This window comes from Drosophila miranda (genome assembly GCF_003369915.1).
Source record: "Drosophila miranda strain MSH22 chromosome Y unlocalized genomic scaffold, D.miranda_PacBio2.1 Contig_Y2_pilon, whole genome shotgun sequence".
Taxonomy (NCBI): Eukaryota; Metazoa; Arthropoda; class Insecta; order Diptera; family Drosophilidae; genus Drosophila; species Drosophila miranda.
This window is the reverse complement of record NW_022881614.1, coordinates 34,629,855-34,647,932: the sequence shown is the minus strand read 5'-3', so window position 1 is coordinate 34,647,932 and position 18,078 is coordinate 34,629,855. Positions and strand designations below refer to the sequence as shown.

Below are 18,078 nucleotides of genomic sequence, written 5' to 3'. Positions count from 1 at the left end.
ATCTCTGGCCCAGCATGATGTTTTCCAGCAATCAATAGAGCAGAAGGGGAATCAGGATCGGTCAGAGGCCGGCATATAAATCAAAAAGCAGGACAGATGCCAAAACGTGAATCACGCAACGGAGAGAGAGTCTCATGAACTGCACAATCAACTATATGTTAAATGCGGATCTCAAAAGTACACTTCTTAGATTCAGAGTTGTATAATTCGTACACAGTTTAATAAACATTTCAGAATAAATTAAATCCTTTTCTTAGATACACGAACATAAATTAATGCATACACGGGATCGATCCCATTTAGTACCAATGGGTAGGGCCTGGTGTTAGTCATGACTAGTACAGATGGAAAGTGTTCGACCGGACAGCTTTGCAAATGCCTTCTTGGTGGGATGCAGACCAGCCCGACACAATATTGTGGGCCCTTGAAGTGAATGTTAGCCCCGACATTCTTACCGGATAATATAAATTATAGATTAGACTATTTACAAAGATATAGGCGGCTTGTCTGACTAATATTCAAAGAATAGTATCTCCAGGATTCTCTTCTGCGCGCTTTTTTTGCGCTCCTTGTTCATCTTTAGCAGCTCGGTGGTGACCAGCTCACCTAGAAGGTGCTCTGACAGTCGCTGCACGCCTGGAAGACTTTGTGGGGCCTGGAACTTGCCGAAGTTCGTGGGATATGAGGAGTTGCCCTGGTGTGGGAATTGTTGATAAAGCTGCAACAGGAAGTCCGTATTCGATGGAAACATGTTCTGGTGCTGTTGATGCTGTTGCTGCTGTTGGTTATTATTGCTGTGGTGTCCAGCGTTGGAATTATTCGGATTTCCATTGCTATTTGCATTGCCATTGCCATTGCCGTTGCCATTGCCGTTGCTATGGCCATTGGTGCGCTGCATGGCCATAGAGTTGTAGTGGTTGCCGTGCTGCATCATGGCCTGGGGTTCCATAAGGTCATGACTATTGACATCGGAATCCTCATCGGAGTCGTTGATAAAGTGGGGCCCATTGCCTCCATTGCTTGACATTTGGCTATGAGCACTGCCGTTGAGCTGCACGCGAGTCTTTTTCAAGTGGAAGTTGCTGGATGCTGACGAGTCCAAATCTTCGTTTCCCTTGGGATTGTAGACATGCCCTTGCATCTGAATATTGGAGCTACTGTTTGTGGAGCTGCCTGCCGCACTAGATGAGGAATGTACCACCGGAAGCTGCTGTGCAGACGCCGGCGACTGCTGATGCTGATTCTGCTGCTGGGTGCCAGCACTAATACCCTGTAACGGCGAGGACAGCGGCGATTTCATCGAAGATGACGTTGAGGCAAGACTGCCTCCACTGTTTTGTGGGCCAGCTAGGCCAACTGAACTGTCTCGATACTGCTCCTGGTAGCCCTGCGAGGAGTCAGCCATAACAGCAGCAACGGCAGCCGCCTGTTGCTGCATCTGCGACTGGGAGATTTGCTGGAGTTGCTGGGAGGCCACAGCCGCAGCAAACTCTCTGAATGCCTGATCAGCCTCGATCTTCACCGGATTAGCATTTTCCAGAGCTGAGGTCGCAGCGGTGCTCAGTGCATTCATGGCTTGTTGCTGATCTGGCTGATGGTAGTGATGGTTTTGGCCCGAGCCCGAGTTAAACTGGGACATGTTCTTGTTGGAACTGTTTGATTTATCCACGATGTATTCGTTGTAACTAGAGCTGTTAGCCGACTGTGGCGACGTGAGGAAGCTCGGCACATTGCGATAGGATTTTCGTGGCTGAATGTATTGGTCCAGGAACTTCATCTTCTCCAGGTAGGGGCGTGACAGGTGCTCGTAAATTGGAGTATCGCCCTGCTTCCGCTGCGAGACGTAACGCTCCCGCAGATACTTCCAGCGCTTCTTGCACGTGTCCACTGCAAGGGGGACAACATTTGTATTCATCATTAAATATCAAAGTCTGTATAAAGTCGAATCTTCCCCTCACCTTCCGTTCGCAGCTTAATGGCAATCACTTGCCAGGCGTCATCCTTTGCCTCATACTTTACACCGTTGGCGCTGCCGTTAAGGTAGTACTTCTGCCTGTTGTAAATGACCCCATGTTGCGCCACTTCATCAATTAGTTGTTCGTCCATCATTTTCGCACCTTTATTGTTTTATTGGCGATTCTTCGCTTTCCGTGTGCATCAGGCCATTTTCAGCACTGTGCTTGAACTTTTGCAGCACTTAGCAGACTCAGTGCTGCCAAGATTTCAGAACAATACGGCTAGATTAATACAAAATATAAAAAAATATGGTAAGACCGGAAAAAATTAGCCAAAAACGAGTCAAAGACAAAATACACCCCAAAAACAACAAGGTGGTGGCCTTAATGTTTTTATCTATATTAGCTATATATTAGAAACAGAGTCAACTTCACCATAAATTTTCAAGCAATAAACATTTAAAGCTAAAACAAGCTACTCCATTTAAAAAAGGCTAGATATAGCCCGAAATATGCTGAAATGGCAACACTGCTTTGCACATCTGAGTCTGCTATCGATAATCTGTGCTGTTCACCAGTATTTGAAAACGTAAGGAAATTAGAAGTTAAATTTTGGTCAAGGGGCGGAAGGGAAGCTGTCGTTAACGGAGAGATTTCTGATAATATTGTGAATAAAAATGTTTAAACTAGCTCGTCGGATTCTTCCCCAGCAGCGGATATTCCCAAATCCGATGCGTCTTCACCGACTAATCTCCACCAGCGACGAAGTCAACTCGGAGCCTATTATCAAATCCATGGAAACGATTGGCGGCCTGTCCACGGAACTTGTTAACGAGCAGAAGCTGAAGAAGACCAGCAGGTAATCTACCGGTTTCTGCACTTGAACTTTGTCTATTTTTGTTTACATTGGCTTTGGGGCACTTGTGCACTTGCTGTGCTCTGCATAGTTGGTGATGGGCGTGGAGTCTGTGGGAGAAATCTGTTTGTACGAGTACTAACGGAGTCACGTAGGCCAAAAATACACCCATAATGTATTCAGCCGTGTGTGTATGTGTTTGTATTGCATTCTATTGTTTGTGTTTTTGTTTCCCTCCAGAACATTATCAACGCTTCAAAATCACTCTGTTCCAATTGCGGCCCGCGTCACAGTGTCAAAAAATGAAAGCCGCGACTTTATGGCTGTGTTCCCCGGTGAGCTCCACCTTTGTTTCTCCAAATTAGCATAATAGTACTAATTTTTATTCTAATGCGTTTGCAGATCTTGTGCGTGACATCACTACCGTGACGAAGACCTATAATTACAATGATGCCGCTAAGTGGTTTGCCAAGGTGCTGCAATACAATGTACCGCGCGGCAAAAAGAATCGCGGCATACTCACAGTGCTCACCTACAAGAATCTGGTGCCCGCCGAAGATCTGACCCCAGAAAACATAAAGCTGGCCCAGTACCTGGGATGGTGTGTGGAAATGGTACGTTTTGTTCGTATATTGTTAAGAACACCAAACATAATCAGAGTCACATTATCATTGCAGCTTCAGAGTTTCTTCATAATCTCTGACGACGTGATGGTTCAACATCACAACACGACGCGGACAGCCGTGCTGTCACAAGGTTGAGAACGTTGGCTTGACAGCCATCAGTGATGCTCTAATGATTGAGAATGCCATGTATGCCATATTGAAAATGCATTTCAGCCACCTAGACTGCTATGTGGCGCTCATGGAGCTCTTCCATGGGATTACCTACATAACAACTTGTGGCCAGATCAGCTCAACTCGCATCGCAGTGTTTCCGAGCTCACTATGGACAACTACAAAGCAATTGTGGACAACAAAACTGCCTACTATTCATTCTATCTGCCGTTTGCTGTTGCTTTACACTTGGCTGGGTGCGTAGTTATACTGCAATTGTCAAGCTCTTCTGAATAATAGGTCCTTTCTTCGTGTAGATATAAGGACGCCGAACCTTTCCGTCAATCAAAGACCATTCTCCTGGAAATGGGTCACTTTTTCCAAGTGCAAGACGATTTCCTTGACTGCTTCGGGAATCCGGAGGTGACAGGCAAAATCGGCACCGACATACAGGAAAACAAATGCTCCTGGCTAGCAGTGGTGGCCATGCAGCGAGCCAATGCCGAGCAAAAGAAAATCATGGTCGATTGCTATGGAAACAATGGTGAGACGATCGGAACTACTTAGCCAGTGAAATCCGTTGGTAATAATTGAAACTTTCCAATGCAGATCCAGTCAAGGTGGAGCGTGTTAAGGAGCTTTACAAGAAAATCGGCTTACCAACTACTTTTGCCACATTCGAAGAGGAGTCGTACAACATGATTAAAACGCACATACAGCAAACATAGCGCGGGGTTCCCCACCAAACTTTCCTGCAAATCCTCAACAAAATCTACCATCGGGACTCAAACTATTCATATCTATCAATTTGAGTCGAGAACGTTTTTACTTAAATTATAGCTTTAGAATTTATACAAGGGTCAATATTATACAATGCATAAAATGAATGGGTTAAGCAATTACAAACGATATTATAACTTTATTATACCTACATTCTTTTAATATAAACACTTAGACAGTGAAGTCAAATGTCTGAAACATAAGTCGTCTCTTCGTCTTTCTCGAGAAGGCATTCCTTCCAGTTGACTTTTTCGTCACAATTAAGAAGATTCTCCGAACAGAAAACGTCCCTGGAAAATAGATTAATCAAATAACAATGTTAATAAACTTTAAACTTCAACGCACCTTGCGAAATGCAGCGGGAAGTGATTCATCTGCCGTGTAATGAGCGTGCTATCATCGGGGAGCTCGGCCAGAAAATAAGGTCCTATTTCTGGTAACATTTTCGGAGAATCTAATGCCGGTAGCGTTTCAAATTGAAGATTGAATTCCTCTGCTTTGACCTTAATGATTGAAGCGAATAATTAGCACGGTTCATAGAGGATAATGAAGAGATTTGCCTACCTCAAAACTATGCTTTATCTTCCATGCATAACCTTCTCCGAAGCCGAGCACATTGATCTGTAGGTGGAACGACTTGTAATGGCGTTCCGTAAAGCACACCACTTGACTGATGGTTTTGAAGAACTTTCGCAAGGCGTTTTTAAATTTGTCCAGCTCCTCCCAATCCTCAGTGGTTAGTTGTGCTGCGCAGGGCAGATGCTTTGTAGACAATATCATGACATGGTATCTGTTAATTGAACCCTTGGGCAGGGCCAGATAGAAACGTTCGCCGATAGTAATAATGAGATGCTTTTCTACATCGGGCGATGATAAACAGAACCAGCATTTATCTGAAATTGTATGAAATATGAGAAACGACAATAAGAACTACCGACTATTGGCTTACCCTGGTTCAATTCTTGCATACGCCGCTTTTTCCCATAGCCACGCTGTCCCTTTGATTTCTTTTTTTCCATATCGTAAAAATATTGGCGGGTTTCCGACTTAAAAGTTTATGTCTTTAATAACACTGATAAACGCAATACGAGCAATACCCACTGTGTCATTCTTGTCGACGGTTCCGCACAAATCTAGCCCAGCATAGGGACACGGAATTTCATTAGCTGTCTTCTGCACCAGATCAAGCAGTCGGGACTTGTCGACAGGTTTTAGGCTGAGCGCGTATATGTATATATTTTGCCTTTTCACCATAGCTCGCAAACGACGGTCAACACTTTTTCCCTTTGCTGTCTCGTCACTTACAAAACCGAAAAAGACCACGCAGAAGCGGTCTCTCACTGAGCAGAACACTTTTTGTCTCTTCGCTTGTGTTATGTGTTTCGGGTTTTCGGTTGAGCCCGACACACGATCGGGTCTCACAATAACAACTTAGAGAGTAGTGTTGGGTAAACATCGTTCAATTTACTGAATAAGTTCGTTCGTTCATTTTGATGCAGTGAACTAAGTCGATCTTTTAGTTCGTTCCTTTTTGTTCATCTTATTCGTTCTTTTTCGTTCATCGTTCTTTTTTGTTCATCGTTCTTTTCCGTTCGTTCTTTTTTGTTCATCGTTCTTTTTTTCATTGTCCCTTTAGTTCGTTCTTTTTTGTTCTTTGGCCTGTTTTGTTTATCGGTCTTTTTGTTCTTAGTTCAATTTTAAAGTCTCATATCTAGTTTTAAGCTTATATGTAAATAATGCACTACAATTCATTGACGTTTTAACTTCTTAAATTTATTTTAATTCGTACTTAGTACTTGATATCGTTAGGACACAACCAACAGTTTCAATTAAGTATCTCGTTTTCCATTTTATATGTTTTATAAGTCGGGGCTGAAAAACAATAATCAATTTTACTTATGTTGTCCATTATAATTTTAAAACCTATAAAATAACACCATTTTTAAGTATTTCACATATTATTATGTAAAAACATAAGGCTTTCAACCTTATTGGGCGTCAAAAGCGTTCGTCTTTTGCGGACTCTTTCTCCTGCTGCAGAAAATAGGCGCTCACATGGCACCGACGTGGCCACCAAACAAAGACGTTTCAACGCATATTCGTATAGTCGTGGATATACATTTTTTCGCTGCGTCCACCAGATCAAAGGGTCCTGCTTTCTATTGATGTTCTCTTCTGCTAGGTATTTATCTACCTCTCTAATGGCAGCAGCCGTGTTACAGCTTGGCTTTGTTATTTTGTTATACTGCTTGTCATACTCGTCCCAAATGCCACTTTTGGTTGGCGACGTTTTGACGGTTTCGATTTGTGATGACAGATCATCAGCAACATTATCAACCAATCCCGTTTGAGCGATCTTACATTGTAGAGCTGCAACTGTTTTTTCATAGCATTCATCGGACCTAAAACCCCGTTTTTTAAATCTTGGGTCTAGTATGGTGCTCTCTGCATACAAAATATTATTTTCCTCTTTGAGTTTTTCTACGACTGCCCGTAGAAAATCATCTTTTGGAATAGCTTTGGCTATGGATTGATGCAGCAATGTGGCCATTATAATAACATTTGATAAGGTGACATTTTTCTCTGCTGAAATTTCAGTTGTTATTTCAGAAAATGGCTTCAGCACTGGCAATACACCATCAATAATTTCCCATTCTGCCTGGGTCAGTACTAGTTCAGGGCGTAGAAGGGAAATGACCACCATAACTCCATCTTTTAAAATAGACAAGCGCTGAAACATTTTGTATGTTGAGTTCCAACGTGTAGGCACATCTTGTGTCAGCTTAAGGTCGGGAAGATTTAATTGGCTATTAATTTCTTTGAGCTTCTTGAATCCGGATGAGCTGCGATTAAAAAATTCTACAATTGCCCCTGCTTTGACCCTTACACTGTCAATTGGTCCCAGTGCTTTCTGTACAATGATGTTCAAAGTGTGGGCAAAGCATGGAATATGGCGCCAATTTCCCAATTTTATCGCTGATACGATATTGGCAGCATTGTCTGATGCAATTGCAGTAATTTTATCTTCAATTCTCCAATCAGCTGCAACACTCTGAAGAAAAGAGCAAAGATTGAGGCTTGTGTGCCTCTCACCGAACGCTTCACAAGCTAGCATATGCGAAGATAGTTCCATATTCGTCTTGTCTATGAAGTGTGCGGTTACAGCTATGTAACTCTCATTGGTGAGCGATGTCCATCCATCAGTTGTGAGACAAACTCCAGATGCAGATGCTATCTTCTCTTTCACATTGGCAATTAACTTCACTGTGTATATTTGGAAGTAGCACATTAGACAGCGTTTTACGTGTGGGCAACTTATATCCAGGGCAATTTGAAACGTCCTCTATCAGCTTCTTAAAATCCGGCTCCTCCACGATCCGGAGAGCATGATGGCCTTTGGAAATCATTCGCACTAACTGTTTAGTAGCACATTAGACAGCGTTTTACGTGTGGGCAACTTATATCCAGGGCAATTTGAAACGTCCTCTATCAGCTTCTTAAAATCCGGCTCCTCCACGATCCGGAGAGCATGATGGCCTTTGGAAATCATTCGCACTAACTGTTTGTCTAATTGCTCACTTTTACGCCCTGTCGGTGGCTTCTGAACAAATGCAGTTATTTCTTGCTGCGATGTTGTGGCGGCAGAATAACTGGCTTCAGTACTTCCTTGTCGTTCAATTTCATCGAGAGAAGCTGGGTGTTTCAACTTCAAATGCCGTGTTAAATTGCTCTGTGAACCTCCGGCTATACTCAAATCCGACTTGCAGTACTTGCACTTTGCCTTTTTGTCATCTATGGCATCGAAGTGATTCCATAAAGCACTAAATTTACGTTTAAGCGACATTTCAAAACAGTTTAAATTTCTTTTCAACTTTCTTGCCAGAGTCCGCCACAACAAAATGTGAAAAGAGCTGCCATACCAACTCAAAAATAGCGAACAAGACGAAATGAGCAAAACAAAAAGAGCTGCCATACCAGCTCAAACATAGCGAACATGAGGAACAAAAACGAACGAAAACGAACGATGAACAAAAAAGAACGACAGATGAACAAAAAAGAACGATGAACAAAAAAGAACGAACGGAAAAGAACGATGAACAAAAAAGAACGATGAACGAAAAAGAACGAATAAGATGAACTTATTCAGTTCGTTCACTTCCATGAATAGTTCATTTTTGTTCGTTCGTTCATGAAAGTCCCAACACTATTAGAGAGACACTTTGGTCAAGCGCTCGCAGCAAAAGTGTCTTTATATGAGCAGAACCCAAAAAGTGTCTGAGTAAAGTGTTTTTAGTTTTTTTTTCGTGCTTATGTTTATTTATTCATGTTTTTCGCATCTTTTTGGTTATGTTATTGTAATATTTATACTTATTTGCGAATTTTCTGCAAACTGAAGAGACATGGATATGGATGTATGTATATTTGTATGTATATATTTTGTATTAATACGAATTTAGCTTAACCACTAACAATGAGTTAATATTTTCCGCACTTAAAGAGCAACGTTTTTCATTCAAAATATAATGAAGTGCTGAAAAGGCTCTTTCGACCGATACCTGAGTGGCCGGTGTAGCCAGCACCACCTGTGCGAGCGAATTCAAGTGTGGTGATCTTAGCTTCATGTCGTTAAAAAGCTGCAATATATCGGCATTTAATGGTAAACGGCCATTGTTCATAGCAAAGTTCTCCACATCAGTAAAAATTTTGGAAAGTTGTTCAGGAACAGGCTCATTTTGGGTTTGGGACAGTGTCTGACACAATTCACGAAGGCAAGTGATCGTTGCCACAGCCACCACACGTACAAGCACGCATACATACGCAAAAGACACTTTTTTCGTTCGCTCGCGACAAGATGCTCAGTGAAAAACAGGAACAAAAGAGAAGTGAAAAAATCGGTCTTTGCTTGAGCGAAGAGCGAGTTGAGCAAAAACATATTTGATCGGGTCTTTTCAGTCCCTTTTCTCAATGTGTTCGTCAATGAGAGGTTTTTATCAGACACGCCGAAAGTGTCAACAGTTATTTGCGAGCTATGCTTTTCACTGTTTCCCACATCAGCTAGTGAGATGAATCGGGTACAGAGCTCAAACTGCGTGGTCTCGTCTTTTGGCATACGAAATGGCGGGCACTCAAAGTAGGTGCCGTTGATGGCACAAAAATGATAGCGTGGCTTGATCTCCCGACAGAGGAACGATATCAGCTTGGATGCTGTTTCCTGGAATAGATTATTGGTAAACAGACCCACATACTGGCAAATAAGCACCTACATTCGCATTCTCCTGCATCCCGTATGGCCATTGCGATGTGAGAAGTACGTCCACTCCTCTGTACTCGGTGGAGCAGTTCTTCGACACCAAGCACGAATTTCTCACGGCAAAAATATCAGATTTAGTGAACTCGTGGTTTGACTTAGCTGAATCTGCAGCACCAGCTGATTCCACGCCACTTAAATAGGCTATTTTAACGCCACTGGTAAGCGTGTACACCCCTCGTTTGCCGAGGTATGTGAGGTTTGTGCATATTTCACCATCCGCCAGATCCTCAAAATGTTCCTTCTGGTTGGGACCGAGCATGATGCAATTATACAAGGTGGTCTCGTCGGCAAAAGTTAGTCCCTTAACGTATGCTAGCAATAAGTGCGAGTGAAGGGCACATAGTATAGTGACTGTGAGTGAGACGGTATATGTTGATGTTGCTTAGCCCTTAACAGGCCCGTGGGTTTTAAAATTTTAAAATAAAATGATTTTACTGATATATTAATATTTAAATTTTATGCAGCCATTAATAATTTTTCTTCAACTTTTTTAGTTATATTAAAATGTTCTTTTACATAATATATAAAGATTACTTCTAATTCTGTGGTATTTTTTTTTATATGCTTTTTATAATTTTGTTGTTGTCGGGACAAAAGGGTTAAGAATATATCAAAAAATTCGTCCGTGAACAACCTTCATCATCAACAAGCAAGCATGCACTGACGATAAGGGACAACACGAACGAACTTCGGCTCCCGACGAGACCACCTTGTATAATTGAATCATGCTGCAACTGTTCTCCTCTCCTCCTATTAGCGTTTGTCTGGCACAATGGTTTGATAGCCATTTATTTTGAAATATTATTTGATTCTAATTTTGCTCAAATTTCTTATTATGGAGTTTTCTGTTGTATGTGCCAAAAAATCATGCAATAAGCAGATTACCCACGATCAGCCGATTATCCCCTGCTGGCTCTGCGACAGCATAGTGCACGCAAAATGTGCTGTATTTTCTGGCCTTGTGAGTGATGCCATTTCAAAGCGTAATGGTTTGCACTACAGTTGCGAGGCATGCCGTGCGGTGCAGAAAGACATGGTGGCTTTCATGAGGCAGACGCGGAAGGGCTTTAAGAAGCTGACCGTTGGCTTTAAAAAGCAATATGATCGGCTCCTAGCCATGGAGTCTCAATTTGGCAGTCTGCAACTGCTGAATGAGTCTCCGAGGCGTAAAAAGGTCACTCCGCGGGATCTGCAAGTGCCAACCGTCACTCAGCCGTGCGCCGCCGAAAAACTGACTCCGACCACTCCAAGTGTGCAGCAGTTGATCTCGTTTGCCACTCCAAGGGCAACGACAGCTGCTGGCGATGCAGATTCGGTAGCCGAATTCATCGCCTCGGAGAATGTGCAGCCAAGTCCGTCTGCAGCGTCCGTGTCCGTGGTGTCCGCAAGTTCGCTAGTTGTCCCGTCCATCCCGATCCCACCAGTAAATAGACGTTCCGGACCTCCGGATATTGCCACCACGGATACTAGGCCTGTGGTGCCCAAACCACTGGTGGGAGTCTCACCAAAACGACAAGTTTTTGTCTCACGGCTGGCCCCTGACCTCACATCTAATGATGTTATTGCTTTCATTCAAAGCAAAATAAAAGCCGTGGGTTTAAAGGTGGAGAAATTCAACTTCTCTTATGCCAGGGAGATAGCCTCGTTTAAGATAAGCATCTCCCCAACTCAATTTGACACCATTTGCTCCGCCAAATTTTGGCCGGGGCATTTGGTGGTGAAGGAGTTTAAGGCTAAGAAGAAGAATAGGCCCCCATATCCCTTACAAATCTTTCCAGTGTGCCACCCTTAACCTCAACTTTCCGTCTTGCTTCCACTTTTCCAAAAAACTAACTTCTCTTTTAGTAACCTATCAGAATGTAAGAGGCTTGCGGAGTAAGCTCAGCATTCTTTTCCGGGATAGTGTTGCATTTGCTTCCCACGTTATTGTGTTTACTGAAACCTGGTTAAAGCCGGACATTCTTAGTTCCGAGGTTTGGCAGGTCGGTACACAACTTTTAGAAAGGACCGTTCGTCTCGACGTGCAGGGGGGGTTCTAATTGCAGTGGACTCTTACTTCACGTCGGAACACTTCACAGTCCAAGTTCAACAGGAACTGGAATTCCTGTGTGTAAAACTGATTCTTCGGATATATCAATTTATGAGCAGCACTTGTCCGCTTTAACCGCTGTTTCTTCTCGCTATCTGATAAAGATCGTATGATAGTTCTTGGTGACTTCAATTTGCCAGGAACTGTTTGGTCTTCGGTAAACGAGTCTAGTATCCTAGTGCCCATGTCACGACATGACTTAGTTGACGGCTTGCTTGACCTGTCCCTGTCTCAAGTCAATCATGTGAAAAATTCCTTGGGTCGATTGCTTGATCTGTGCTTTGTATCGGATACGACCATAGTGTTGTTAACCCGAGCCCTTCCGCTCACTATACCTGAAGACGCCTACCACCCTACTTTCGAGGTGTCGCTAGATATAGGACCAACTGTATTGGATCGGTCGAGTAGGCTACCTGAACGTGTCCGCTGCTTTCGTAAAGCCGAGCTTGCGAAGCTTAATAGCCTCATTAGGGATTTTGATTGGTCCGCTTTCTACTTGTGCACTGATGTCATAAAAGGCACAAACATTTTTTACAATGCTCTTGGCACAGTTTTTGATTCTTGTGTCCCGCTTTCTTGTCCGACTAGATCTGGAAAACCCCCTTGGTTTACCAAAGAGTTATCCAGGCTAAAAAACTTAAAATCAAGACTTTATAAAAAATTTCAAGAAGTGGGTTCTCCTACTTCTCACTCTCGCTATGTAATAGCTCGGTCAAACTTTTCAGTTCTTAATGCTCAATGCTATAAGAACTACCTATCTCGATGCAGGATACGTTTTTCTCAGGACCCTAAACAGTTTTACTGCTTCGTAAACAGTAAGCGTAGAACGTCCGCACACCCATCCTCGCTATCATTTTGTAATACGTCGGCAAATAATGATCAAGCAATTGCCGATCTTTTTCCCCAATTTTTCCAAACCACCTATTCTGAGGAAAGCTACTCTGGTCATCCGTACCCATACGGTTTACCGAGGTCGAACGGCATTTTCAGTCCCTTGTTAAATGAATGTTCTTTACTTCATGCTCTTCGACTAGTTAAGCCGGTGTTTTCACCGGGTCCAGACGGGGTTCCAGGTTGTGTACTCAGGTACTGCGCCGAGGCTCTGTGTGGACCTTTGCTTAAACTATTCACCCTGTCCATTGATTCTTCTTGCTTCCCTCGATCTGGAGGGAATCGTTTATAATTCCTCTCCATAAAAAATGTAGCAAGTCTGATGCAAAAAATTATAGAGGTATAGCAAAGTTATCCGCTAATCCTAAAATGTTTGAGAAGGTTTTAACTCCGCACTTGCAACATCTCTGCAAGTCACTTATATCTCCAACTCAGCATGGATTTATAAGGCGGCGATTAAACACCACGAACTTGTTAGAGTTTACCTCTTTCATTATTAAAGGCTTTCAATGTAACTTACAGACGGATGTTATTTATACCGACTTTAGTAAAGCATTCGACTCTGTAAACCATTCCCTTTTAGCGCATTAACTTGACCTTTTAGGGTTTCCGCCCAACCTCCTGAGATGGATTTCTAGCTATCTTTGTTCTAGGTCTCAAAGAGTCCTCTTCAAAAACTCCCTCTCTTTACCAGTAAAGGTTTCTTCGGGAGTACCACAAGGCAGCCATCTAGGCCCCTTACTCTTCACACTCTTTATTAATGACTTGCCTTCAGTATTAACATACTCTCGAGTACTTATGTATGCGGATGATGTTAAACTCTGTGTCCAGTACAAGCACATTTCATTTCATTCTCGCTTGCAATCCGATCTCAATAACTTTCAGTCATGGTGTTGTGCAAACTTGTTACACCTTAATGCCTCGAAATGCAAAGTTATGACATTTCATCGTTCTAGCCCTTTGTTGGCTCCCTACACCTTATTTGGTGGTTCTCTTGAGAGAATTACCCTGGTGGATGATCTGGGTGTTATGTTAGACCCCAAGTTAAAGTTTTCCGAACACATTTCTACCATGGTAAATAAGGCCATGGGCGTGCTTGGGTTTATAAAGAGGTGGTCAAAGGAATTTGACGACCTTTATATAACAAAGACTCTCTATACCTCGCTTGTTCGTCCGATCTTAGAATACGGCTCCTGTGTATGGTGCAACCAGTACAAAGTACACCAGGAACGTATAGAATCAGTACAGAAAAACTTTTTACTCTTTGCTCTGCGGGGCCTTAACTGGGATGCGGGTGTAAGACTCCCATCTTACTCTAGTAGACTACTATTAGTAAACCTCCCATCCTTAGTTAACCGTAGAAAAATGCTTGGTGTGATATTTATGCACAACTTGATCAGGGGTGACATAGACAGCCCTGATCTGTTGATCGCATAAACTTCACGATTCCTATTAGACTGACTAGAAATTTTATACCGTTGTTCTGTTCCTTCCACTTTGTAGATCGAATTATTCCTTGCATGAACCGTTTAGGGTCTTATGCTCGGATTATAATTCCCTCTACCATATTATATCCACCACTAATTCTCTTCCTCTTATTAAATTACTCATCCTTACACACCTTTGTAGTAATTAGTAATTGTAGTGGTATTTGTATTTTGATTGCATGCTTAGTTTCTTAGTAAGTTTAGTGCTAATTTTCCTCGAATGTTAGTCTAATAGCTATCTTTCTTGCATGTTCGCGTTCGGTTCGACTACGCACCGTGCGTCATGCGGCAGCGCCCCTCGGTCGGTTGGGTGGGAGTACGGCTTCGTTTTGCCTGGGATCCGCGCGTAAAAATTGTTTGTTTAAACCTTGCTGCAGTCAAAATACAATAAAATAGAGTACTTAAAAGTAATCAATCAGGTAGAAAATTTATTCATTAATGTGGGCAAATTATGTGGGCAGAGCTAATGGATTTAGTTAGGCAGCATTATTCAACGGAATAAAGAAATTAAACAATTGGAACAATTTTTCTCTTACGTTTTATTAAGTTTCATTTGTTTGACCTATTTCGCTAAAACCTTTTTTTATACAAGATCCATAAAAGCAAGTATATAGAATAAGCATATTAAGTAAAAAATTGATTCATTAATCGGATCAAATTATGTGGGCATGGCTGAGAGACTTGTCTAGCTCGTAATATTCGTCGGAATATGAAAAACGAGGAATATGTAAATTAGAACTTGAATTCGTCAGTATATTTACGGTATATTTATACCCGATACTCAAAATGAGTAGTGGGGTATATTAGATTTGTGGTAAAAGTGGATGTGTGTAACGTCCAAAAGGAATCGTTTCCGACCCCACAAAGTATATATATTCTTGATCAGCATCAATAGCCGAGTCGATTGAGCCATGTCTGTCTGTCCGTCTGTCCGTCCGTCCGTCTGTCCGTCTGTCCGTCCCTTCAGCGCCTAGTGCTCAAAGACTATAAGAGCTAGAGCAACGATGTTTTGTATCCAGACTTCTGTGATATGTCACTGCTACAAAAATATTTCAAAACTTCGCCCCGCCCCCTTCCGACCCCACAAAGGACGAAAATCTGTTGCATCCACAATATTGCACATTCGAGAAAACTAAAAACGCAGAATCATAGATAAGGACCATATCTATCAGATTGCTAAATCTGGACCAGATCAGATAATTTGTATAGCCAAAAGGAACAAATCAATTTGCACTGGCTACGCAGCGCACTCTTTGTCGTGTCGTTTAATATTAGCAGCGTCTGCCGGAGGAAAGCCATACTGGCTTAGTATCGGGTATAACTGTAGAGTTGCGGTGTCCGCAGCAACTCACAACGTTCCCCCTCGTTTTTAAATGAGGTGGTATGTTTCGGTATATTTCGGAGAGTCAGACCGTATATCTTGTCGATAAATCCGCGGGCACACTGACGCGTTCAGATCAATGGCCGCGCGCAAAATCAACAACAAAAAATACAGCTAATAATTCTTTTAAAAATGGCACACGCTGATAAAATTGAGGCATTTAAAGCATGTGATACTAGCCGATGAAGATCTCAGAAAGTAAGTTCGAAGCCATAGGCGCTAGGACATTCATGATTGTCAAATATCCGATCGCAGCATCTTCAAATCGGGCTCCCACCAGCTTTTTGCGCAACTGCAGAGACGTATTCGACCTCGGGAAGAGGTGGAGGAGGTAAGCGCAAATCTGCTCATCGCCCAGGTGGCGCGTCATAAGGGCAAGGTGGTGCCCCTAGCCTCGCGCAGCCTTCTACCACTGCAGCTTCAAAAGCTCCAACAAATGAAGGAGCTGACGAAGGAGAAGGAGACGGCAGAAGAAACTCTGAAGGAGGCCAGACAGGAGTATGATAAAGGCCAAGGAGCGGCTTTGGAACGAAATGCGGAGCATCTTTTCTAAAACTCCGAATGCTCCACTTTTCAATGTAATAATGAAGATCAAGGAGAAACAGCTGCAGTACATAACGCAACTAAGCACGGCTAATATGGGAAACACCCCAAAAGCCAAGCCCCTGTTGACCAAAGCGGAGATGCTCGGACTGGCGGCCAGGTACCTTTCTGCTGATAAGGAGTTGGTCAAGCTGGAGGCTCGCTTCTGCCAGGACTATACTCCTTTTGTTGACGAGCTGCAAAAGAAGGTGAACAGCTTCAATGCGATTGCCAGTACCGACGAGGACAGCACGGACGAGCTAATCAGCGACTTTCTTGTGCAGTTTACCATGCGGACTTTCAATATGGCCCGCAACGAATTCCTCGTCGAGCAAATTAAGCAGCTGCGCCAGGAGCAGAAGGCGGCGCCAAGCAGCTGGAAAATCACGACCTAATTCTAAGCTCCGTGAAACAGGTGTACAGCGCACTAAGCACCTCCATCAATCGCATACAGGAAGATATGGGCCAGCTCTCGCAGATAAATGAGAAGATCCTCTACTCGAGGAACATGATGAAGAACTACCTCGATGACATGCATGCAGCCACCCAGAGCCAGAATGCCAAATCTCAGCTGATCAGCACCAAGCTAAAGGTCAACAACATGTCGATGCTGAGCTCGAAAAGCTTCTACATGGCCAACGACAGTGTGTTCTGTAGCACCAAGCTTGAGTTCGATGGCAACAACAGCATTGCCAACTCCACTCTGGTGCCGGGAGCAGCCGGCTCGGCAGTTACACTCACATCTGGGCCCGGCACCCTTGTGCCCTGCCACCTTCTCGAACTAAACACGTTCGCCGAAATGCCGCTGGTAAAGTTTAGCTGCGTACCCCGATCCTGGTAAGTGGGGGACAGAGGCGTAGCCACCAACATGAATGCAATTAATATTTAATATTTCTCTTCTCTGGTAGCGCTCGTTTGCTGTCGGCCAATCCGCTCATCGTTGAAGTCCAGGAGCTGGCCTCCACCGTTCAACTGGTGCCGGGCCATCTGCTGACACCCTTCAGGGCCCTGCAGGAAGTCCGTAAACGCATTTTGTGGGCGTCGGCAATTGCCGCACACACGTCTGACTTGAAATTGAGTTTGCAGCCGTTAATTGGTAAGCTCGTATTCTCGACCCTTCCGAGTAGACATTTTGTATCATTTCCGTGTCTGACCCCGTTGTTACCCCTTATCCACAGTGGATCCGCACGATTTGAAGCTGAAGGCACGTCGCCAGCAGGAGGAAATCGAACAAAAGCTGGACAGCATAACGGGCATCGCCGTGAAGTCCAGACTTCAGTTGCAGAAGGTTGAGCGCGTCTATCACTTCATACTCGAGAATCCGTTGAATCGCTACGTGCCTCCCACAAAGGTCTTCAGCAACGGCACCTTTTCCGACTACGAATCGGAGTTCAATCTTTATTAGCGCATGGCCACCATGGTGCTCGGTTATGGCCACTAAATAATTCAGGCAATTCTTAGAATGCATAAGCTCAAAATACTTTGTAGATAGATACTTCCCTCGAAGGGAAAATAAATTATAAATCTTACTTTTATATATTTTTATTAATTTTTTTTTTTGTTTTGTTTTGTTTTTTATATTTTAGTACAAAGTCGAAATAGATTTTTTGTTGCACCCTCATTACAAATTGGGCATACAATATGTCGGTATTCAATAATGTAATGATGTACACAACGATGTTGCTTGCTTTCATTCGGATATGAATTTTACCGCGATTCCAATGCAGATTTTGAGGTTTTGGGTCTATCATGTTTTGCAGAACGAAAATACTTTAATATTTATTATATAAACATAAAATACTCTCATAATTCTGAGATGTGTTGTGTAATTGGAATGCTGTGATGTGTCGTCATCGTCGTCATTGTCTTTTGCTTAGAATAAAAAACATATTTAAAACATATACAGAACCAGATCAGAAAACAAAGCGGACGAATGTGGTGGCTGGGCTTGATTCGGCTTTTGGGTTCGG

At 43.0% G+C, this 18,078-nt stretch overlaps 2 protein-coding genes and 2 pseudogenes across 2 annotated transcripts; 2 read left to right on the top strand and 2 right to left on the bottom strand.

Annotated features, from left to right (window-relative positions):
* Positions 1–186: 186 nt before the first annotated feature.
* Positions 187–2,183, bottom strand: LOC108159713 (putative uncharacterized protein DDB_G0286901). The gene is made up of 2 exons (XM_017293232.2): positions 1,959–2,183; positions 187–1,887 (listed from the first exon to the last, which is right to left on the bottom strand). The coding sequence occupies exons 1-2, from the start codon at positions 2,107–2,109 to the stop codon at positions 512–514; spliced, it is 1,527 nt and encodes a 508-aa protein (XP_017148721.2). The 5' UTR covers positions 2,110–2,183; the 3' UTR covers positions 187–511.
* A 354-nt stretch (positions 2,184–2,537) lies between these two features.
* On the top strand, positions 2,538–4,488 carry LOC117192805 (annotated as a pseudogene).
* LOC117192806 (CWF19-like protein 1 homolog) lies at positions 4,487–9,886 on the bottom strand. Its single transcript, XM_033397560.1, has 7 exons — positions 9,632–9,886; positions 9,408–9,579; positions 5,469–5,618; positions 5,317–5,413; positions 4,932–5,260; positions 4,713–4,870; positions 4,487–4,657 (listed from the first exon to the last, which is right to left on the bottom strand). Exons 2-7 carry the CDS (start codon positions 9,417–9,419, stop codon positions 4,552–4,554), a joined length of 852 nt encoding a protein of 283 aa, XP_033253451.1. The 5' UTR covers positions 9,420–9,579; positions 9,632–9,886; the 3' UTR covers positions 4,487–4,551.
* Positions 9,887–15,583: 5,697 nt separating this feature from the next.
* On the top strand, positions 15,584–17,549 carry LOC117193963 (annotated as a pseudogene).
* The last annotated feature ends 529 nt before the right edge of the window (positions 17,550–18,078 follow it).